At 43.1% G+C, this 25,884-nt stretch overlaps 1 protein-coding gene across 2 annotated transcripts in view; it reads left to right on the forward strand.

Annotated features, from left to right (window-relative positions):
• The window catches only part of mrpl43 (mitochondrial ribosomal protein L43), a 39,299-nt gene that overhangs the window by 12,896 nt on the left and 519 nt on the right, over positions 1-25,884 (forward strand). Inside the window, exon 3 of one of the 2 annotated variants that reach the window (XM_063071266.1) lies at positions 15,021-15,145. The exons of the other annotated variant lie outside the window; for it this stretch is intronic. Coding sequence (XP_062927336.1) covers positions 15,021-15,145 — 125 coding nt within the window. The remainder of the gene's footprint in view (positions 1-15,020; positions 15,146-25,884) is intronic. 2 annotated transcript variants of the gene reach the window in all.

A 25,884-nucleotide genomic window follows, 5' to 3' on the forward strand; every position in this document is an offset into this window, starting at 1 on the left:
TGCACTTGAATTTTCAGAAAGCCTTTAAAAGACGCCACAAATTTGGCTGCTTAATAAGTTACAAGCCCATGGAAAGATTCTAACATGGATAAAGCAGTGCTGACGCGCAGGAGGGAAAGAGTAAGAATAAAGGGAACCTTTTCTGGTTAGTTGCCGGTGACTAGTGGTGTTCCACAGGGGTCTGTATTAGGACCACTTCTTTTTACATTATATGTTAATGATGGAATTGATGGCTTTGTAGCAAAGTTTACAGACAATCTGAAGATAGGTAGAGGGGCAGGTAGTTTTGAGGAAGTAGAGAGGCTACAGAGGACTTAGACAGATTAGGAGAGTAGGCAAAGAAATGGCAGATGGAATACAGTGTCAGGAAGTATAGGGTCATGCACTTTGGTAGAAGAAATGAAAGGATTGACTGCTTTCTAAATGGAGAGAAAATCCAATAATCGGAGGTGCAAAGGGACTTTGGAGTCCTTGTGCAGGATCCCCAAAAAGTTAATTTTCTGTTTGAGTCAGTGGTGAGAAAAGCAAATGAGATATTAGCATTCATTTCAAGAGGACTAGAATACAACTGCAAGGATATAATGTTGATAATTTATAAAGCACTGGTGAGGCTTCACTTGGAGTATTGTGAGCAGTTTTGGGCCCTGTATCTAAGAAAGGATGTGTTGGCACTGGAGAAGGTTCAAAGGTGGTTCATGAAGATTATTCCAGGGTCGAAAGGTTCGTCAAAGAACATTTGATGGCTCTTGACCTGTACTCGCTGGAATTCAGAAAAAATGGTGGGGGGGGGGCAACCTAATTGAAATCTATTAAAAGTTAAAAGGTCTCAACAGAGTGGATGTGGAGGGATGTGATATTGACCCCAAGGAACTTAAAGCTTTTGACCTGTTCCACTTGCGCACCACCAATGTAAATTGGGTCGTGCGGCCCGCTACTCCTTCTGAAGTCAACCAATTCCTTCGTCTTGCTGACGTTGAGGGATAGGTTATTGTCTTTGCACCATGCCACCAGGTTCTTAATTTCCTCTCTGTACTCAAACTCATCATTACCCGAGATGTAGCCTACAATTGTTGTGTCATCAGCAAACTTATATATTGAGTTTGATGGAAACTTGGCTACACAATCATCGGTGTACAGTGAGTACAGTAGGGGGCTGAGTACACAGCCTTGTCAGGGCATAAAGGGATACTTACTTTCATGTAAATATTTACTGTGTATATCTTATGTATAGATGATGTAAATAAACTTGTATAGTTTTTAAAAAAAAAAGAGAAGTTAGGAGATTGGGACTGAGAGGGAAAATGAATTAGCCGTGATGAATGGCAGAGCAGACTCGATGGGCCAAATGGCCTAATTCTGCTCCTATATCTTAATGTCTTATGGACTTATCAGGTTGTTACTTATAATCCTCTCCATTTTTTCAGGAGTGCATAGCAGGGCACTACTTTGAAGCTTGCAAAATAAAAAAAAATTCTTGCCGCTGGTTCTGTAGATAATTGTTCTCAATCTGTCCTCTGCCTGTGCCCTCATTTAGTAACCCCAGCTTTTAACAATATTTCAATGCCTTTAGGTTTGAGTGTTGCTAGAACTGGGATTTAGGGCAAAGCAGAGGGTGAACGGTAGCGTGGTGGTTAGTGCATTGCTTTACAGCACCAGCGATCACGGATCAGAGTTCAGTTCCCACCGCTGTCCGTGGGGAGTTTCTACGTTCTCCCTGTGACCACGTGGGTTTCCTCCCATATTTCAAAGACATACAGTTAGGGTTACTGAGTTGATGGTATGCTACGTTGGTGCCGGAAACATGGCTACAATTATGGTCTGGCCGCACAATCCTAGCTGATTTGATTTGACACAGAGGACAAAGTTCTCTGTGTTTCAATGTACATATGACAAATAAAGCTACTCCCCACACCCCATTTCATTTGGTTGTATACATGTGCAACCATTTGTTGTAGCCAAGAGAGAGGGTGGGTAATGGGGACAAGCTCCCACTACCTATTAAATTATCCCAATGGTGTGCATCTCAAACAGCCTGACAACCAAGCTGAGTCCCTGGCCTTCACATATGGGTTAGCTGTGAAGCCCAGTGAAACTGTTTCTGACAGGAAAAGGGTCAAAGGCAGGATACTTGTGCCTTAAAGCAAGTCATTTTGGGCAGATGGGGCTGGTCAACCATGGTTGTTAGCTCACCTGGGAGAAAATCTCTAAGATCTCTGATCTCAAACCTCTGCTACTTTGCAGTTATACCTACTCATGAGGAAGGCTTTGAGTAAACCCCGGGGAAGAATCCAGAGCTGGAGTCCCTGGGGCAGTTGTACATTGAGTTCAGTGCAGACTGGCAACTCCTGTAATGCCATTGGTGCCAAGCTGTACCAGTCTCTGCCATTCCTTTGGATTCCTCAGCTGCATGGAGTGGGGGAGCCTGCTGCAAGGGCATCAGCCTACTCCCCGTACTGCCCTGGCCCGCGTGTAACAGCATGCACGGTCGAGCCCGACCAATGGAGGGCCTGTAAAAATATAGTCGGGCAACAATAAACTTGAACTCAATAGGTTACATCAATAATCCAACCTCTGGAGCTGTGCTACATGAGAACGCCCACAGAAAACAAGTAGCAGCTGTGAAAGGAGGTATTGAACAAGCAAACAACCCAAAATACTGACCACAGCCACCGCTTACGCTTACCCACACTATACCAGAATATAGTGGTTTTCAGTTAAATCAGTAAAATTTGGCCCAAATAAGCGGTTGCCCAATTAACCGAAATTTAATTGAAATAATTAAAAAGTATAACCATTTATCAGACAGATTATGTGCTTGTGTAACATTATATATTTAAATGAAATGGAGAACAAGTTAAAACACTACCAATACTTCTGCAGTACTATAAAACTATGTATTAGTTCCAAATAGTTCTCAACACAGGAAGTCATCCAATGAATGCTGCCGTTTGGTCCAGTAGGATGATGTTTTTGGCTATTGTCAAATCTTTCCGTGACACCTTGGCAAACTTTTTAAAGTCAAAATAAAAAATAAAATTATCAAAAATTACTTCTTTATGAATCGATGTTTGTCAGACCAAATAGATAACATAACATAAGCACACACAACTGGCACTACTTAAAAACTGTTTGCTGTAAGCACATTGTAGTGTCTTAACGACTACGCAAGTGCACACAAGTGACACTGTTTAGATATTGTTCAGTGGCCATCTCTTGTCCCAATTAAGTGGCATACAGTCCCAAATAAATAAAGGGAATCTGGGTTATTTTCTTGATTATTTTTTGTTCAAGAGTTTTCCTGATTAACCAATGGCTCAATTAACTGGAATCTACCGTATGTGTATCCTGGATTGGCCTTTACAGTCACCTGAGGACCCTTCAATAGACTACCCCTTAGTAGAACTTCATATTCAACTCCTGTGAATGCACCACATCAATCATTGATATAACCTGTCAATAATTAAACATCAAAATTTGTCTTTCATACATTGGTTATTTGTCAGTCTTTTGTTTATATATAGTTTTTCATAAAGTCTATTGTATTTCTTTATTTTCACACAAATTCCTGCAGGAAAATGAATTGCAAGTTAGGACATGTACTTCAATTCTGTATTTACTTTGACTTTGATCATTGATGTAACTTATCAATGACCCAGGAACAGTTTATTCCCCTCAGAGATCAGATTTCTGAATGGTCCAACTGGACATTCCTTGATCGTTCCATGTTAATTTAGTTTGTAAATTCGAGATCCTGCAGATGTTGGAAATCCAGAGCAGAGCAACGCAACACACAAACACACAAACACACACACACACACACACACAAAACTGGAGAAACTCAGCAGGTCAGACAGCATCTATGAAGAAGAGTAAATAATCAATATTTTAAGTTGAGACTCTTCGTCAAAATTTATTTTGTGATCTATAGTAACTTTTTATGTCTTTGCATTGTACTACTACAAACAATAAATTTCATGTCATAAAAGAGTGTAATGGTTCCAGAGAAAGTACACAGTATTCATTCTGAAATTCTTACTCTTCAGACATCCACGAAACAGAAGAAAAACCCCCAAAGAATAAATGACAGAAAGATGTTAGAACCCCTAATTCTGACTCAGTCTAAGACTGTTTGGTGGCCTATTTCTCAAAGAGTAACGTGAAAGAAAGCCAATTCTTTTTCCTTCTCATCACCCCAAGTCCTATTAAACATTCAGCATCAGTGTAATTTCCACTGTCCAACACCTCCCTGCTATTTTACAGCAATTTGAGTAACAAATTTCCCCTTACTATATTCATAAGTCACCAATTTAAAAACTTGGATTTCATGAGGGGGGGAAAAAAGTAAATCTTTTCGACTTGAATTTCCTGATGCTTTGGCAAAGTGGCTTTGTGTCATGGAAAATCATGATGTGAGATGTTTTGTTGGCATATAAGCTCATTCCTGTACCACAGGGATCACCTGTACTGTCAGGTGCAGCCAATGACCACAAGATGGTGCTCAAACTCAGTGGTAAACCCCATTCCTTTTACATGGAATTGTGATGTTCTGTTCAGTCCATGCTGTTATTTAATGCCTCCCAAGCTGTGCCTTAAGCCAATGTCAGTAGTTCTAGTTCTGGAAAAGGATGCTGATGTTGGTTCTCAATCCAGCCAGTGGACTTGGACTATTTCTGTTGATTTGGCATTGATGTAGATGGTTGCTGTAGATTATCCAAATCCCAGCAGCATGAAGGAGAGCAGGAATCACTGTTTTGGGCTTTGAGGCTTTTGTCCTGATATTTGAACATTCTTCTCAGACAGCCAAAGGCTGTGTGGTTAGCACTGAAGGCACTGGTGAATTTCATGATCAATGTCTGCCTTTGATGAAGGATGGTTCCTGAGGTGTGGGAAGTGGTCCATGTTTCCCAGGGTCTTGTCATCGTCTTAGGCAGAGAGCAGTGTGTGTGTTGATGGAGGTACTTAATGTGGAAATTGAGTACGAGGTCCATCTTTCCTCATGCTCCACTGAACAAGTCAGTAATAACTCTGAGACTCGGTGTCTGAGCAGGTAAACCTCATCAGAGCAATGCAACTGCATAGCAGAGGTGGGGTTTTCTGAGTTCTGGAGTGGAGGTAATATATTGTTTCTAATTTGTTCCATAGGTAAGCTGGAGGTGAGAGAGAGCAATGCAGCCAGACAGAATGAGGAATGTCAGGGTGTAGCTGTGTTCTTACTTAACACCACCCTGCATGGAATTGGGTCCTTCGTGGACCCACTGGTTTTCTCTGGCCAGACATTGCAGTCTAAATCATTAACGTTAGGAGAGTGATGTACACATACATTGTACCTCATACCCTCTGGACATCACAAGAGGTTTTATGTCTTGCACTGTACTGCTGCTGCTAAACAACATGTTTCAATGCCAGTAACAATTCTGAAGACCTAGTCAAATATTTTTAAAAATTGCATTTCCACTCAGTGGCCACTTCATTTGGTACATCTGTAGACGTCATTAATGCAAATATCTCATCAGCCAATCATGTGGCAGCAACTCAATGCATAAAAGCAGGTAGTCATGGTCAACAGGTTCAGTTGTTGTTCAGACCAAACATCAGAATGGGGAAGAAATGTGATCTAAGTGACTTTCACGGTTAAATGATTGTTGGTGCCAGACAGGGTGGTTTGAGTGTCTCAGAAACTGCTGACCACCTGGGACTTTTACACACAACAGTTTCTAGAGTTTACAGAGAATGATGCGAAATGCAAAACAAATGTCCAGTGAGCAGTAGTTCTGTGGGTGAAGATGCCTGTTAATGAGAGAGGTCGGGGAGAATGGCTAAACTAGTTCAAGTTGCCAGGAAAGTAACAGTAACTTAATAACCGCACATCGCAGGAGAGCATCTCTGAACACACAACACGTCGAACCTTGAAGTGAATGGGCTACAGCAGCAGAAGACCACATTGGAATCCACTCCTGTACCCAATAGTGGACACTGAATGAAAATTGCACCTTAAACAACAGGAATTCTGCAGATGCTGGAAATTAAAGCAACATACATCAAAGTTGCTGGTGAACGCAGCAGGCCAAGCAGCATCTATAGGAAGAGGTGCAGTCGACGTTTCAGGCCGAGACCCTTCGTCAGGACTAACTGAAGGAAGAGTGAGTAAGGGATTTGAAAGTTGGAGGGGGAGGGGGAGGGGGAGATCCAAAATGATAGGAGAAGACAGGAGGGGGAGGGATAGAGCTGAGAGCTGGGCAGGTGATAGGCAAAAGGGATACGAGAGGATCATGGGACAGGAGGTCCGGGAAGAAAGACGGGGGGGGTGACCCAGAGGATGGGCAAGAGGTATATTCAGAGGGACAGAGGGAGAAAAAGGAGAGTGAGAGAAAGAATGTGTGCATAAAAATGAGTAACAGATGGGGTACGAGGGGGAGGTGGGGCCTTAGCGGAAGTTAGAGAAGTTGATGTTCATGCCATCAGGTTGGAGGCTACCCAGATGGAATATAAGGTGTTGTTCCTCCAACCTGAGTGTGGCTTCATCTCCACAGTAGAGGAGGCCGTGGACAGACATGTCAGAATGGGAATGGGATGTGGAATTAAAATGTGTGGCCACTGGGAGATCTTGCAAAAACGCCATCCCCTTCTCGCAATTCCTCCGTCTCCGCCGCATCTGCTCTCAGGATGAGGCTTTTCATTCTAGGACGAGGGAGATGTCTTCCTTTTTTAAAGAAAGGGGCTTCCCTTCCTCCACTATCAACTCTGCTCTTAAACGTATCTCCCCCATTTCACGTACATCTGCTCTCACTCCATCCTCCCACCACCCCACTAGGAATAGGGTTCCCCTGGTCCTCACCTACCACCCCACCAGCCTCCGGGTCCAACATATTATTCTCCGTAACTTCCGCCACCTCCAACGGGATCCCACCACTAAGCACATCTTTCCCTCCCCCCCCCCCGCATTCCGCAGGGATCGCTCCCTACACAACTCTCTTGTCCATTCGTCCCCCCCATCCCTCCCCACTGATCTCCCTCCTGGCACTTATCCGTGTAAGCGGAACAAGTGCTACACATGCCCTTACACTTCCTCCCTTACCACCATTCAGGGCCCCAAACAGTCCTTCCAGGTGAGGCATCACTTCACCTGTGAGTCGACTGGGGTGATATACTGCGTCTGGTGCTCCCGATGTGGCCTTTTATATATTGGTGAGACCCGACGCAGACTGGGAGACCGCTTTGCTGAACATCTACGCTCTGTCTGCCAAAGAAAGCAGGATCTCCCAGTGGCCACACATTTTAATTCCACATCCCATTCCCATTCTGACATGTCTGTCCACGGCCTCCTCTACTGTGGAGATGAAGCCACACTCAGGTTGGAGGAACAACACCTTATATTCCGTCTGGGTAGCCTCCAACCTGATGGCATGAACATCGACTTCTCTAACTTCCGCTAAGGCCCCACCTCCCCCTCGTACCCCATCTGTTACTCATTTTTATGCACACATTCTTTCTCTCACTCTCCTTTTTCTCCCTCTGTCCCTCTGAATATACCTCTTGCCCATCCTCTGGGTCACCCCCCCCCCCTTGTCTTTCTTCCCGGACCTCCTGTCCCATGATCCTCTCGTATCCCCTTTTGCCTATCACCTGTCCAGCTCTCGGCTCTATCCCTCCCCCTCCTGTCTTCTCCTATCATTTTGGATCTCCCCCTCCCCCTCCAACTTTCAAATCCCTTACTCACTCTTCCTTCAGTTAGTCCTGACGAAGGGTCTCAGCCTGAAACATCGACTGTACCTCTTCCTATAGATGCTGCCTGGCCTGCTACGTTCACCAGCAACTTTGATGAAAATTGCACCTTGCCTGGTCAATATTTACCTCTCCCTCAACCTCTAGTTATTTGAAGGTTATTATTTTTGTTGTTTAGGGAAACTTGCTGTGTGCCATAACTGCCATTTTCACCAGGAGATGGCAGTGACAGTTCTACAAAAAAAAACTCCAGTGGCTGTAAGGCAACTTGAGCATTGTGAAAGGACTATTGAAAATGCAATTTTAATTTCTTCCAACTCAGCAAAACTCACAGAGAATTACAGCACAGAAACAGGCCCTTTGGCCCATCTAATCGATGCTGAAACCATTTAAACTGCCTACTCCCGACAGCCTGCACCAGGACCATATCCCTACTATCCATGTACCTATCCAACCTGCTCTTAACGTTGAAATCAAGCTGTCATGCTCCACTTGTGCCAGCAGCTCGTTTCACACTCTCACAACCCTCTGGGTGAAGAAGTTTCCCCTTGTGTTCCCTTTAAACTTCTCACTGGCCTCCAATCTGACAAACAGTTATCCACCACTACTCTCTGGTGTCTCCCATCCAGCCACTGCTGAATCCATTTTACTATTTCAATATTAATACCTAACAATTGAACCTTCCTAACTAAGCTTCCATGTGGAACCTTGTCAAAGGCCTGACTGAAGTCCATATAGACAACATCCACCGCTTTACCCTCGTCAACTTTCCTAGTAACCTCTTCAAAACATTCAATAAGATTTGTCAAACATAACCTTCCACGCACAAATCCATGTTGACTGTTCCTAATCAGACCCTGTCTATCCAGATAATTATATATACCATCTCCTAAGAATACTTTCCATCAATTTACCCATCACTGACATCAAACTCACAGGCCGATAATTGCTAGGTTTACTCTTAGAACCCTTCTTAAACAATGGAACAACATGAGCAATATGCCAATCCTCCAGCACCATCCCCGTTTCTAATGACATTTGAAATATTTCTGTCAGAGCCCCTGCTATTTCCACACCAACTTCCCTCAAGGTCCATGGGAATATCCTGTCAGGACCCAGAGACTTACCCCACTTTTATATTCCTTAAAAGCGCCAGTACTTCCTCTTCTTTAATCATCATACTTTCCATAACTACCCTTCTTGTTTCCCGTACCTTACACAATTCAATATCTTTCTCTTCAGTGAATACCGAAGAAAAGAAATTGTTCAAAATCTCCCCCATCTCTTTTGGTTTCATACATAGCTGTCCACTCTGATTCTCTAAGGGACCAATTTTATCCCTCACTATCCTTTTGCTATTAATATAACTATAGAAACCCTTTGGATTTATTTTCACCTTACTTGCCAAAGCAACCTCATATCTTCTTTTAGCTTTTCTAATTTCTTTCTTAAGATTCTTTTTACATTCTTTATATTCCTCGAGCACCTCATGTACTCCATGCTGCCTATATTTATTGTAGATATATCTCTTTTTCCAATAGCCCTCGAAAACCATGGCTCTCTCAAACTTTTAACCTTTCCTTTCAACCTAACAGGAACATAAAAATTCTGTACCCTCAAAATTTCACCTTTAAATGACCTCCATTTCTCTATTACTTCCTTTCCATAAAACAAGTTGTCCTAATCCACTCCTTCTAAATCCTTTTGCATCTCCTCAAAGTAAGCCTTTCTCCAATCAAAAATCTCAACCCTGGGTCCAGACCTATCCTTCTCCATAATTATATTGAAACTAATGGTATTGTGAACACTGGACCTGATGCTCCCCAACACAAACCTCCATCACGTGACCTATCTCATTCCCTAACAGGAGATCCAACACTGCCCCTTCTCTACTTGGTACCTCTAGGTATTGCTGCAGAAAACTATCCTTCACACATTTTACAAACTCCAAACCATCCAGCCCTTTTACAGTAGGGGCTTCCCAGTCTATGTGTGGAAAATTAAAATCCCCACAATCACAACCTTGTGCTTAACTACAAATATCTGCTATCTTCTTACAAATTTGCTCCTCCAATTCTCACTCCCCATTTGGTGGTCTATAATGCGCCCCTATAAGTGTTACTACACCTTTCCCATTCCTCAATTCCACCCAAATAGCCTCCCTAGACGAGCCCTCTATTCTATCCTGCCAGAGCACTGCTGTAATATTTCCTCTGACAAGCAATGCAACACCTCCCCCTCTTGTCCCACCGATTCTATCACACCTGAAGCAATGAAATCCAGGAATATTTAGTTGCCAATCACACCCCTCCTGTAACCATGTTTCACTAATAACTACCACATCATACTTCCAGGTATCAATCCATGCTTTGGAAAACATTGGCTATCCTCCAGTCCTCTGGTACCTGTCCTGTCGCTAAAGATGTTTTATGTACCTTTGCTAGGGCCCCAGCAATTTCTGTACTTGCCTCCCACAGGATCCAAGGGAACACATTGTTAGGTCGTGGGGATTTATCTCAGGGTAGCAAACACTACCTCCTCTGTAATCTGTTTAAGGTCCATGAAGTTGATGCCACTTTGCCTCACTTCCATAGACTTCCATCCATCCCCCAAATAAATACGGATGCAAAGAATGCATTTAAGATCTCCCCCATCTATTTTGGCTTCACACGTGGATTACCATTCTGGTCTTCCAGAGGACCTATTTTGTCCCTGGCAATCTTTTGCTCTTAACATATAGAATCCCTCAGGATTCTTCTTTATCTTGTCTGCTAAAGCAGCTTCGTACCTTCTTTTAGCCTTCCTGATTTCTTTCTGAAGTACTGTCTTGCATTTCTTATACTCCATAAGCATCTCATTTGTTTCTACTTGCCTATACCTGCTATGTACCTCTTTTTGTTTCTCTTAAGCAGAGCCTCAATATTGAAAAACAAGTTTTCCTACACTTCCTACCCTGTATTCTGACAGGCCCATGCAAGCTTTGTACTCTCGAAATTTTATTTTTGAAGGCCTCCCATTTACCAAGTACACCTTTACCAGAAAATGGCCTGTCCCAATCCACACTTGCCAGTTCATTTCTGATACCATCAAAATAGGTCTTTCTCCAGTTAAGAATCTCAACCTGTGGACTAGACCTATCTTTCTGCATATTTACTCTGAAACTGATGGCATTGTGGTCACTGGATGCAAACTGTTCTCCTACATAAACTTCTGTCACCTGCCCTGTCTCATTCCCTAATAGCAGATCCAGTATCACACGCTCTCTCTACGTTCTGATTAAGGAAACTTTCTTGAACATATTTGACAAACGCTTTCTCATCCAGTCCTTTTACAGTATGGGATTACCAGTCAATATGTGGAAAGTTAAAATCACCTATTATAACAAGCTTATGTTTCTTGCAACAGTCTGCAAACTCTTTACAAATTCGTTCCTCTAAATTCTCAGGACTGTTGGGTGGTCTGTAATGTAGCCCCATTAACATGGTCTTACCTTTTTTATTTCTCAGTTCCACCCATAAAGCCTCACTAATCAAGTTCTCCAATCTGTCCTGATGGAGCAATGCCTTAACATTTTCACTGACTAATAACACCACCCCTCCTCCTGCTCTGTCACGTCTAAAACACGAAACCCCGGAATATTGGGCTGCCAATCCTGCCCCTCCTGCAACCAAGTCTCACTAATGGCTACAACACCATAACTCCAGGTGTTGATCCATGCCCTGAGCTCGTCCACCTTCCCTATGATACTTGTTGCATTGAAATATACACAGCTCAGGGCACTATTCGTGCCATGCTCAACCTTTTGATTCCTGACTTTGTCTGTGCTCTTGCCGACATCTATTTCCACAACCTTTCTACTAACTGTTCTGGCACTCTGGTTCCCCCGCCCCCACATCCCCCACAACTAGTGTAAACCCCACCTTGCAGCATTAGCAAACCTTCCTGCTAGGATATTAGTTCAGGTGCAAACTGTCCCATCTTCCCTGAAAGAGCCCAATGATCCAACAATCTTATACCCACCCTCTTACACCAACTCCTTAACCACATATTAAACTGTATAATCTTCCTAGTTCTGGCCTCACTAGCACGTAGCTTGGGTAGTAATCCTGAGATCACAACCTTGGAGGTCTTGCCCTTTAACTTAGCACCTAACTCCCTTTGCAGAACCTCGTCACTCGTCCTACCCATGTCATTGGTACCTACGTGGACCACAACTTCAGACTGTTTGCCCTCCCACAAGAATGCTGAGGACTGGATCTGAGATGTCCTGGACCCTGGCGCCTGGGAGGCAATGTACCATTCTGGAATCATGTTCTCATCCACAGAACCTGCTGTCCATTCCCCTAACTAATGAGTCCCCTGTTACCATAGCATACCTCCTCTTCCCATTCCCTTCTGAGTCACAGAGCCAGGCTTGGTGCCGGAGACCTGACCACTGTTCATTCGACCCCCTCCCACAGTGACCAAAGTGATATACCTGTTGTTGGGGCATGACCACAGAGGCACACGGCTCTGGTTGTTTAACCCCTTTCCCCTTCCTTACGGTTGCCAAGTTTCCTGTGTCCTGCACCTTGTGGGAACTACCTCTCTGTAGTCCTGTCTATCACCTCTTCAGCCTCCTGAATGATCCAGAGCTCATCCAGTTCCAGCTCCAACTCCTTAACACAGTTTGTTAGCTGCAGCTGGATGCACTTCTCACAGTTGTAGTCGTCAGGGATACTGGATGTCTCCCTGCCTTCCCACGTCCCGCAAGAGGATCATTCCACTATCCTGCCTGGCAGATATAAAGAAGGGAAAGGAAAAGAACTTAACCGTGAGCTTTTCTTTGCCTCAAGAGTCACCACTCTGACTCTGTCCACTTAGATGATGGCTGCTGCACTTGCCCCTGCCTTCCTTTAATTGGCTCTTGCTAATCAATCTCGAAGGTAGGTTGGTCACTGGTCAAAGCTCTATTGTGTTGCCATGACTGGCTGCTCCCTTTTTCTACTCGGGCAATGGACCTGATTAAAATCTCCTCCTCTCAAACATCCAATGTCCAGATGGTCGCTAGTCAAGGTCTGACCCTACAGAAGACCTTGGGATTCTGAAGAACTTTTGATCTGCATCTGTCCCTTTTCTTGTATCTTGGCACAGGGACAAGTTGAGTGTACCATGAACACAGGACTGTACAGCACAGCAACAGCCCTTTTGGCCCACTATGTTATGCTGAACTTATTGAGCTAATGAAATGGGCAGCACAATAGCAAAGCAGTTTGCAACATAGAAACATAGAAAATAGGTGCAGGACTAGGCCATTTGGCCCTTCGAGCCTGCACCGCCATTTATTATGATCATGGCTGATCATCCAACTCAGAACCCTGTCCCAGCCTTCCCTCCATACCCCCGATCCCCGTAGCCACAAGGGCCATATCTAACTCCCTCTTAAATATAGCCAATGAACTGGCCTCAACTGTTTCCTGTGGCAGAGAATTCCACAGATTCACTACTCTCTGTGTGAAGAAGTTTTTCCTAATCTCGGTCCTAAAAGGCTTCCCCTTTATCCTCAAACTGTGACCCCTCGTTCTGGACTTCCCCAACATCGGGAACAATCTTCCTGCATCTAGCCTGTCCAATCCCTTTCGGATTTTATACGTTTCAATCAGATCCCCCCTCAATCTTCTAAATTCCAACAAGTACAAGCCCAGTTCATCTAGTCTTTCTTCATATGAAAGTCCTGCCATCCCAGGAATCAATCTGGTGAACCTTCTTTGTACTCCCTCTATGGCAAGGATGTCTTTCCTCAGATTAGGGGACCAAAACTGCACACAATACTCCAGGTGTGGTCTCACCAAGGCCTTGTACAACTGCAGTAGTACCTCCCTGCTCCTGTACTCGAATCCTCTCGCTATAAATGCCAGCATACCATTCGCCTTTTTCACCGCCTGCTGTACCTGCATGCCCACTTTCAATGACTGGTGTATAATGACACCCAGGTCTCATTGCACTTCTCCTTTTCCTAATCGGCCACCATTCAGATAATAATCTGTTTTCCTATTTTTGCCACCAAAGTGGATAACTTCACATTTATCCACATTAAATTGCATCTGCCATGAATTTGCCCACTCACCCAACCTATCCAAGTCACTCTGCATCCTCTTAGCATCCTCCTCACAGCTAACACTGCCACCCAGCTTCGTGTCATCCACAAACTTGGAGATGCTGCATTTAATTCCCTCATCCAAGTCATTAATATCTATTGTAAACAACTGGGGTCCCAGCATTGAGCCTTGCGGTACCCCACTAGTCACTGCCTGCCATTCTGAAAAGGTCCCGTTTATTCCCACTCTTTGCTTCCTGTCTGCTAACCAATTCTCTATCCACATCAATACCTTACCCCCAATACCATGTGCTTTAAGTTTGCATACTAATCTCCTGTGTGGGACCTTGTCAAAAGCCTTTTGAAAATCCAAATATACCACATCCACTGTTTCTCCCCTATCCACTCTACTAGTTACATCCTCAAAAAATTATATGAGATTCGTCAGACATGATTTTCCTTTCACAAATCCATGCTGACTTTGTCCGATGATTTCACCACTTTCCAAATGTGCTGTTATCACATCTTTGATAACTGACTCCAGCAGTTTCCCCACCACAGACGTTAGGCTAACCGGTCTATAATTCCCCGGTTTCTCTCTCCCTCCTTTTTTAAAAAGTGGGGTTACATTAGCCACCCTCCAATCCTCAGGAACTAGTCCAGAATCTAACGAGTTTTGAAAAATTATCACTAATGCATCCACTATTTCTTGGGCTACTTCGTTAAGCACTCTGGGATGCAGACCATCTGGCCCTGGGGATTTATCTACCTTTAATCCCTTCAATTTACCTAACACCACTTCCCTACTAACATGTATTTCGCTCAGTTCCTCCATCTCACTGGACCCTCTGTCCCCTACTATTTCTGGAAGATTATTTATGTCCTCCTTAGTGAAGACAGAACCAAACTAATTATTCAATTGGTCTGCCATGTCCTTGCTCCCCATAATCAATTCACCTGTTTCTGTCTGTAGGGGACCTACATTTGTCTTTACCAGTCTTTTCCTTTTTACATATCTATAAAAGCTTTTACAGTCAGTTTTTATGTTCCCTGCCAGTTTTCTCTCATAATCTTGTTTCCCCTTCCTAATTAAGCCCTTTGTCCTCCTCTGCTGAACTCTGAATTTCTCCCAGTCCTCAGGTGAGCCACTTTTTCTGGCTAATTTGTATGCTTCTTCTTTGGAATTGATACTATCCCTAATTTCCCTTGTCATGCCTTATAGTGCCAGCTATAAAATTGATGTCAATTCGTGCCACTGTCTATAAGGAGTTTGTACGTTCTCCCCATGACCACACGGGTTTCCTCCGGATGCTTCAGTTTCTTCGGATCCCAAAAGAAGACATACAGGTTAGGGTTAGTAAGTCGTGGGCATGCTGTTTTGGTGCTGGAAGCAGGGTGATACTGCCCCTAGCACATCCATAGACTAAGTTGGTCATTGATGCAAAATTGCGTGTTTCACTGCATGTTACATGTGTCAGGGAGGGGTAGCACCTCTGGTGGGGGAACATGTTACCTCCTTTTCAAGGCGGTTAGTCCACCTTTGGTCCCCACCTGGTACTCAGCTCTCACCTGTGGCTCTCCGTAGCTGTTTGCATAGGACAGCGGCCACACCCCGGGCAATGGCTTCGACAAGCCGGCTAAACCAGGTGAGGGTAGCCGACGGGTCTCAAACCCTCGGTGAGATAGGGAGATGCCTATCCCAGCATGTGAAGACAGACTTCGGCGGATTGAGCGGACAAGACCAATGGAAGGTGAAAAAGGTGGTCTCTGCAAACGTCGTGGAACGTGTAGAGCAGGACAAGACACAGAAGACATCCTGGTCATCCACTGCGCCTAGTCCCATCTCCAGCCGTCTCGACTCTGTCTTGCCACTGGATCCAGATGGGAATTGGGAAGAGAGAGAGAGGCTGACGCTGCACAACTCTCCCTCACTTAAAACCAAACCACACGCTCGTCTCGACACCATCAGATGGTGTCAAGGTCCTCATTGACGTTGACAATGAACGAACACATACATGTACATTGAAAAAAATAAAGCTAACTATCTTTAAAGATTTTCTTTCATCCTTAATCCCTTCTGACTGTACATGGTCCCTATCCCTCCATTCTCTACATATTCATCTGCCTACCTAAGAGCCTCTACAAAGCATCTTTCATATCTGTTGCTGCCACCACCACCCTGGCAGTGCATTCCAGCCATCCACCACGCCGTAAAAATAAAGTTGTCCTGCACATCTACTTTAAACTTTTCCCCTCTCTCATTGAAGGCAAGCTCTTTAGGATGAGCCATTTTGAACCGGGGGTGGGGGCGGTAGAGGTTCTAAGATTCCAGCTACTTTTTCTGATCTCCCCTCAGCCTCTGCCACTCCAGAGGAAACAGCCATTGTTTGTCCAGCCTCTCCTTTTAGCACGTACCCTCTAATCCAGGCAGTAAACCTTTCTGTACCCTTTCCATACCCTCCACATCTGTCCCATTCAGAAACAACCAGAGTACTCCAGATGTAGCCTAACTCAACTTCTATAAACCTGAAACATAACTTCCTGACCCAGAATCAGAATCGGGTTTAATAGCACTGGTGTATGTCATGACAGTTGTGATTTGTGGTAGCAATACTGTGCAACACCAAAAAAAAAGCCTATAAATTGCATAAAAAGTATGTGATATAAGAAAAAAATTACATAGTACAAAATGAGAGCAAAAAAAAAAGTTATTGTTCATGGGTTCATTGTCCGTGCAGAAGTCTAATCCAACGGAGAAAAGGCTGTTCCAAAAACAGTCGTGTGCACAAGTCTCCCCAGCATTGAGAGGACGTACCTCAAAAAGGCAGCATCCATTACTAAGGACCATCATCACCCCTTGCCCCCTCCTCATTGTTAGTCAGGAAGGGGGTACAGGAGCCTGAAGACATACACTTGTGTTTTAGAACTCTTGAATTCAATGCCTCGATGAATAAAAGGCAAACACTAAGCAGCCAATTAAAGACAATGTAGGGCAAATCTGAGAATATCACCTTCTGTGCACAAAGCTCAAGTCAGGAGCTGGATGGAATACTCAGTTATTGCCTGGAAGTATTTGGGTAAATTTAGATATTTAACTATGCTTCATTCACATTCAAGTATTGAATTATTCTGTTTTATGCTGTACAGTTACAATAGCTGTCTTTTGTATCTATTGTGTAATGTGATGCAATTCTTATGTGAAAGTGGAAGGGGCCCCAGCAGTTCTCTTTCTTTCATGGAATATGGGTGTCACTAGCAAGGACGGAGGAAACTACTTCCTGGAATCACTGTACAAGTGAAGGCTTGTCAGGTTATTTCAGAGGACAATTAAAAAATCAGCCACATTGTTGTGATTTGTAAGTGAGACCTAGTGGATTTTTTTCACATATAAACCACTCATCATTATTGATACCAGTTTTCCTATCATAGAATCTGTCCTGAAGAAGGGTCTCAGCCCAAAACACCAATTGTTAATTTATTTCTATAGATGCTGGGTTCCTCCAGCATTTTCTGTGAGTAGCTGTAGATTCTCCCAGTTGTTGAATTAAGATAGAAAGGGAAAACTTTCAAACTAATTTATGGTTAGAATCCCTGACAATTATAATATTGAAAGAATGCTTGGCAAGGATGGCAGAGAGTTGACTGGCTATTAATTAGTCAAAATGGACAAGTTCATGTTTTGCCACTCCATTTGCCAGTGTATGTCCAATCACTTGACCTAACTACATAAATCACTCTGTGGCCTAGTTATGTGCTCTTAATAACTTTCTTGCCTGTCCATTTTTTATGTTGTGAGCAGATTTACGCACATTACTTTTGGTACTTTCATTGAGGTTAATAACATAATGTAAAATGTTGGCTCAATTGGTTCCGTTTATTATCAAAGAATATACGCAGTATACAACTTGAAATACTTGGCAGACATCCATGAAAAACAGAAGAACCCCAAAAGAATGAACGACAGAAAAATGTTAGAACCCCAAAGACCCCTCTTCCCCTGTCCTCACACAAGCATCAACAAATCCCCTGCCCACCACCCGTTTCAACAAAAAAAAAGTCAGCACCCACCACCCACCCAGCAACAGCAAAGCATTCAGAGAGCTCTCTCCCCCTATGCACACACCTCTCTCTCTCTCTCTCTCTCTCTCTCTCTCACTCTCACTCTCACTCTCACTCACTCACTCTGAGATATCTCCCATTTATCACAGCAAATGGGTGGTGGGGGGGGTCTGACGGTTGATGTTACAGTCTACTGCACCCCTCTTTTACTCGGAGATTCCCAACCTAAGAATCAGCAGCAAACTCTCCCCATATCGAAAGAAAGAGAGAGAATGTGATTGCTTGACTACAGAGACCTCCATCCACTGCAGCAAAATCTTGATGTTCCTTCTCCTGTGGCACTTCAGTTTGGCAACACCAGCCTGGAATCAGTCATCCACAGGGCTGTACCCCAAAGGTGCCATTTTCCAAGGCGCACCTGGGGAATGTCGGAACAGAGCCAGCCAACGAGCTCCAAGAACAGGAACTCATCCACCATTTTAAAAAAGTGCAGTTTGTGTGCCAATTGCAGATCAGGACCTTGATAGGACCACCACCACCTAGAAAAGGGGGGAAAAAGAGACATGGGGCACACCATGCAAACTAGACACACTCAATTTTGCCTCATCCTTTAGCCAGACAAGTTTCTGCCTATTAATATGTTATCTCTGGCATCATGAGTTTTTATTTTATGGAGTAAGGTTTGTGACAACTAATCAAATCTTAGTACATTCACCCAGTTTCCCTTTATCCACATAATGTTACTTCTTAGAACAGCAATAAATTGGTAAAATATGTTTTCCTTTCCACAGAACCACAATGACGTAGCCTGAACACTTTGAATATTGTAGCATTTGTTGTAACATCTCAGTAATACTTTATAACATTTGCCAAAATGTAAGCTGATCCTCTCTTGTTCTCTCTAAGACAACCAACCCAAGCTTCCTTTAGCACATGCCCTCTAATCCAGGCAGCCTGTTTGATCTACTGTACATCATTGCAGCTTTCAAGTCATGGTTGATGGCCTTGGTGGCAATGCATTTTGTGTTATCCATGGGAAGTCTGTGCCTCTTTTCGTAGCAGTTGACATGCACAGTGTACTAGTGCAGCATGGTTTGTCTGTACAGAGGCTGATGTATTAAAGATGTCATCTGACACTAACAGGGCACAGAAACTTGTCAGAGTTTGCTTCCCACATGCCAGACAAATCATAAATATTAATCAGTAAAGGTCTGTAGGGACACGTCGAATGGAACATTTCCTGAAACTACTTTGATGCATTTTGCGTAAAGCCAGACGGGTTGTCCGCAGACTTGATTTCAGCTTGCTCAGTTGCAAATTTCTTTGCCATTCTGCTTCATCAGAAATTGGCTGAGGGTGCTGGCAATGATCAAGGAATGAGCTGTCAGTTCAAACGTGCAAAGTAGGAGAACTGGGCTGCTGCTTGTTCATTTACTCCCTTTCCAGTGAACTTCTACTTCAACTGCTGCCAAGTTTGCAAATAGGCATTTCTTGAAAGACCTGCAGCAATGAGATTCTAAGAAAGCATTAGATTGGGAAGGGAAAAGGAGAAAAAGAGGGAGCATGGTGGGGGGGGGGGCGGTCGGTATTCAGAAAGCTCAAGCTATTTTCCCCTGCAGTCACTGCAAAAAAATTTATCTTGGTAGAATATAGTGACATGCACATACTTTGATAATAAATGTACGTTGAACTTTAAACATGCTTATATTGTCATCTTGCTTACCCCTGTGCTTCTGGATGAGATCCTAGACAGTGAGTAAGACCTGATATAAGTTTGATTTAACCTTGTCCAGTGCAAACTGGTAATGGGTGTTGGTTTGGGGGTTAGAGGAAACAATTATCTAATTAGAATCATGGAAAAGTACGCATAAACAGGCCTTTTAGTCCACCTTTTCTGTGCCAAACCGTTTAAACTGCCTTCTCCCATCAGCCTACGTCCACATCATAGCCTTACATAACCCTGCCATCATCCAAACTTCTCTTAACTGTTGAAATCAAGCTTGCATGCACCACTTGTATTGGCAGCTCATTCCACACTCTCACAACCCTCTGAATGAAGAAGCTTCCCCTCATTTTCCCCTTAAACTTCTCACCTTTCACCCTTAACCCATGACCTCTAGTGGTAGTCCCACCCAGCCTCAGTGGATAAAGTCTGCTTGCATTTACCTTTTCTATACCCCTTTGTATACCTCTATCAAATTTCCCCTCAATCTTCTATGTTCCAAGGAATAAAATCCTAAACTATTCAATTTTCCTGATAACTGAGCTCCCCCAGACCTGGCAATCTTTCCTTGTAAATTTCATTGGTTTTAATGAAAAAGGTATCAAATCTAATTCCCAGCACCCCACAGAATGTACATCAGGTCTGGGGCTCTCCTGGTTCCACAAGGGAGCAGTAAATCTTCAACCTGGCATACTAGTGAAGCCAAGAGCACAAGGTAAAACCTTTGAAACCATCTTTAAATATTTTAGTGAGATAATGCTGCCATAACTTGTACTAATAGAAGCGTGGGGAAAAGCTGAACTAAAATTGGGGATGACCAAAGAGATCTAATGAGAGGAAGGCGGGAGGACTGAAGAAGTTTAATGGGGAACAGAATTAGAATTGGGTTTATTATCACTCACATGTGTCGTGAAATTCAGTGTTTTGTGGCAGCAGGAAAAAGCAATAAATTTTTAAAAAACTATAGATTACAGTAAGAAATATAGAAAATAAATAGTGCAAAAACAGCAAACTACTGAGGGAGTGTCATGTGATCATGGACTGTTCAGAAATCTGAAGGGAAGAAGTTGTTCCTAAAACATAGAGTGTATGTCTTCAGGCTCCTGTATCTCCTCCTCGATAGTAACAATGCGAAGGAGCATGCCCCAGATGGCGAGGGTCCTTAAGGACTGGCAAAGAATACAGTCTGATATAGATCAGTTGCAGGTATGAGCAGAGAGATGTCAGATGGAGTTTAACTCAGATAAATGTGAGGTGTTGCACTTTGCAAATGCAGGGAGATAGTACGCTGCAAGGTCCACAGCAGTCTTGCTGAGCAGAGAGATCTTGGGGTTGAAGTTCACAGCTCCTTGAAAGTGGCTACACAGGTTGATAGGGTGGTGAAGAAGGCTTATGATGTGCTTACTTTTAATAGTCAAAACACTGAATTCAAAAGTCAAGAGGTTATGTTGCAACTTTATAAAACTCTGGTTAGGCCACATCTGGAGTAATGTATACAGTTCTGGTCACCGCACTATAGGAAAAATGTTGAGGCGAAGCTTTGGAGAGGGTGCAAAAGAGGTTTACGAAGATGCTGCCTGATTTAGAGGGCATGGACTATCATGAGAGCTGGACAAACTTGGGTTGTTTTCTCTGGAGCGGTGGAGGCTGAGGGGAGATCTATTAGAGGATTATGAGTGGCATAGATAGAGTAGATGGGAACCCCTGTTTCCCATGGTTGAAATGTCTAAAACCAGAGGGCATGCATTGAAAATGGGAAGGGGGATGTGAGGGGTGAGTTTTTTTTGCTCCTGGTGGGTGGGTGCCTGGTATGGTGATAGAGGCAAATATATTTGAGGCTTTTAAGAGATGTTTGGATAAGCACATGAATGTTAAGAAGATGGAGGGATATGGACATGGTGTAGGAGGAAGGGTTAATGTTTGGGTGTTTTTGATTTGCTTTTTAGCTGGTTCAGCACAACATTGTGGGCTGAAGGGCCTGTTCCTGTGCTGTACTGCTGTACGTTCTATGATGGATGTCGCCTTCTTGAGGCATCATCTTTTGAAGTTGTGCTCGATGGCGGGGAGGCTAGTGCCTGTGATGGAACTGATTGGCAGAGGAAGGAAGAGAAGGCAAGTTTATAAAAACTTGGAGTCTGTTGAAGAGCAAAAAAAAATCAAAGGATACAGGATTGGCACATCAGTGCTGAGGTGAAAGAGGAGCTGAATCCCACTGAAAACAAATGAACATAAATGTACCCACCTACTTTCATAAATATATCCTTGCTCCTCCATAAATATACCCTCGCACTTCTGTAAATGTACCCTCTTACTCTCAAATATACTCAGACACTCTCATAAATATACTCACGCACTCTAAAGAACATTGCTTATCAATATTCTGAGCTTCAGGATCAGTCACAAGTAAACATGGAACTGCCACAGATGTACTCGGAGGAAGAATGTAAATTGCCCTCAGACTCAGAAGGTGCCATCAGGTCTGAAGAGCAGCCTAGTGACCCACAGTTCACGCTTGTGTCCCCTTTTTACAAATTCACAAAATTGAATAACTGGGAAAGTTGGGGACAAGTAGTGGGTAGATCTGCCATTGCAGCTTGCCACTGCAACATCACCTTGGGAGTGGAGAGCCGAATAGAAATAAAGACTATTTAAAATTAGGCACATGTACTGAACAAATTGATAACGTACTCATAAATATACCTGCAAAATCTCATAAATATATCCCCATATTCCCATAAATATGTGTGCGCACTCTCATAAATATACAGGTACACACACATAAACACAATAGATTCTGGTTAATTGGGCCATCAGTTAATCGGGTCAGCTGTTTATTTGACAACTCTTAAAGAAAAAAGTAGTTGGTATCCCCTTTGTTTATTTGGGACACTATGCCACTTAATTGGGGCAGGAGTCTGGCACTGAACAGTTTCTAACTAGCGTCAGATGTGACCATTAGACACTGAACCATGCTTAGAGCGAACAGTTTTTAAATAGTGTCAGTTACCTATGCTTGTCTTCAAAAATCAGTGATGTGTCACTGAATGTTAGTGTGAAATAAGAAGTAAGAAAATTCAGAACTGTTTTGCTCACTGCAGTTTCAAGTATTCATGCCTAGAGATGCTAGAAATGGCCGGGAGAGAAATTAAAATGACTTAACAACTTCAACAAGTTAGGAACTACAAATAATTTGAAGTTATCAACAAACATTTTGAGTGTTATAATGAAAATGATGATTTGGAGGATGTAATCATCAATAGTATGGTATGAAGGCAGTCTATTATCTACACAGGTCTCTGCGCTGATTTTGGTCATTTACAATCAATCAAAAGAATGTGTACACTGGATGAATTCTTCCTTCAATGGCTATTGGGAACTAATTCACAGTTTTATAGTATTGTAGTAGTATTGATAGAGTTCTAATTTGTTCGGTATTTCAATTGAATACATATTTCGTTACACTGTTAAACCTTTTTTTTTAATACCTTTTTGAATATTTCCATGAAACTTTTGGTTAATTGGAACAGACGCTTAACTGAGCCAAAATGAACTGGTCCCGTTGTATCCCAATTAATCGGAATCAACCGTATATGCACAAATTCAAAATATACACACAAACTCACATACAGTTACACATACTTCTCAAACAAACGTCAGGAAAAGAAGAACGTATTTGGTCCAGATAATAATCATATAACAATTACAGCATGGAAACAGGCCATCTCAGCCCTTCTAGTCCATGCCGAATGCTTACTCTCACCTAGTCCCACCAACCTGCACGCTGCCCACAACCCTCCATTCCTTTCCTGTCCATATAGCTATCCAATTTTACTTTAAATGACAATATCGAGCCTGCCTCTACCATTTCTACTGGAAGCTCATTCCACACAGCTACCACTCTGAGTAAAGAAGTTCCCCCTCATGTTAACCCTAAACTTTTGCCCCTTAACTCTCAACTGATGTCCTCTTGTTTGAATCTCCCCTACTCTCAATGGAAAAAGCCTATCCACGTCAACTCTATCTATCCCCCTCATAATTTTAAATACCTCTATCAAGTTCCCCCTCAACCTTCTACACTCCAAAGAATAAAGACCCAACTTGTTTAACCTTTCTCTGTAACTTAGGTGCTGAAACTCAGGTAACATTCTAGTAAATCTTCTCTGTACTCTCTCTATTTTTTTGACATCTTTCCTATAATTCGGTGACCAGAACTGTACACAGTACTCCAAATTTGGCCTTACCAATGCCTTGTACAATTTTAACATTGCATCCCAACTCCTATACTCAATGCTCTGATTTATAAAGGCCAGCATACCAAAAGCTTTCTTCACCACCCTATCCACATGAAATTCCACCTTCAGGGAACTATGCACCATTATTCCTAGATCCCTCTGTTCTACTGCATTCTTTAGTGCCCTACCATTTACCATGTATGTCCTATTTTGATTAGTCCTACCAAAATGTAGCGCCTCACATTTATCAGCATTAAACTCCATCTGCCATCTTTCAGCCCACTCTTCTAACTGGCCTAAATCTCTCTGCAAGCTTTGAAAGCCTACTTCATTATCCACAACGCCACCTACCTTAGTATCATCTGCATACTCACTAATCTAATTTACCACCCCATCATCCAGATCATTAATGTATATGACAAACAACATTGGACCCAGTACAGATCCCTGAGGCACACTACTAGTCACCGGCCTCCAACCTGACAAACAGTTATCCACCACTACTCTCTGGTGTCTCCCATCCAGCCACTGTTGAATCCATTTTACTACTTTGATATTAATACCTAATGATTGAACCTTCCTAACTAACCTTCTAATAGTTCTCAACCTTCATAGATCTTTTCGTGGTAGATAAACTAGAAGCAAAAGGCAGTTTTGTCTAAAACCGTAGGAACAATGTTGTTGAACACTGGTTGTTCAACACATCAAGGCCCTGCTGGCTCAGTGTTACAATCTCAACCACAGGGCAGCACAGTAAGCCCATCAACAGGAACGTGATACCATGGAAGTGAGATTTGGGAAACAGCAACCCATTGGAGGCATTAGAATGCTGCAGTGTGAGGAAAAGGATACTTGAAATGGCTGGGTAAGAAAGGGTTAAATAAACAGAATATTTTTTGAGAGTTTGATGTCACTTTTGAGATGATCATGACACAGGCACAATTACTTGGGGTCGTTGACCTCTTTGTTCTCATCAGTGGAATAAGCCCCTGAGCTTTTATGTGTGAGTCAGACACAAGTGCTTTGATGAACAGTGCCATTGCCAGCTGCTAATTTTGGACGCAAGCTCTTATTTTAAGAAGCAACCCAGTAATTGCCAGCCCTAGATGAGGTGTTTCGTCCTTATCAACACACTCCAAAAATGAAAGGCTGGTCACAGTCAGCTTAAATTAAAAAAAATCACACACATGCATTCTGGCACACAAGTATCTGCACATACAAGCATGCTCACAATTTGTTCAAGAGCTAGTTCACTTTGAGCAGTTCGCACTTGTATGTATGCATCTTACATGCAAGCGTAGGTGCAGTCTTTAGTTCCAAGTGAATGGGGGTGAGGAGGGACTTCTTCATTTCATTCTTTACCTTACATTTATACTTAGTGCCTCAGTGTGTTTCAGCCAATACTCCTGAAATGCTTTACTGCTAAGAAATTTATACACATGCTGCCAGGCGCAGCATCTGACAGTGATCACATGACGTGTTTGTTGATGTTGGGGGCTGAATACTGCCTGAGGTAAGCAGACTGAGAGTGAAGGGGAACAGGTGATACACATGATTTGTTTGGTGATGTTGGGGGCTGAATACTGCTTGAGGTAAGCAGACTGAGAGTGAAGGGGAACAGGGAATCTGTCTTCAATGTTTATTGTTTCTAGACGATTACTTGTCACTTCTGTTGATTTCACTGCTGCCTGTTACAATTATCAGACCTGGAGTGATTGGCAGCTGACCTGGTGCTGTGCATATTTATTTTATTTAGAGATACAGCACAGGAACAGGCCCTTCTGGCCCAACAAGCCTCTGCTTCCCAATTACACCCCTGTGACCAATTAACTTGTACATCTTTGGACTGTGGGAGGAAACCAGAGCAGCTGGAGGAAATCTACATGGTCACAGGGAGAAGGTACAAACTCCTTACAGACAGCAGCAGAAATGAATCCGTGTTGCTGGCACTGTAAAAAACATTCTACTGACTGCTCTGTTACCATGCCTATGTTAGTGCTCACTCCAGGTCCAGCTGAGCTTGGTAGGACAAGGTCTATAATGCATGCAAAATTGAACAGAAAGCACAGCAG

This window comes from Mobula hypostoma, chromosome 19 (genome assembly GCF_963921235.1).
Source record: "Mobula hypostoma chromosome 19, sMobHyp1.1, whole genome shotgun sequence".
Taxonomy (NCBI): domain Eukaryota; kingdom Metazoa; phylum Chordata; class Chondrichthyes; order Myliobatiformes; family Myliobatidae; genus Mobula; species Mobula hypostoma.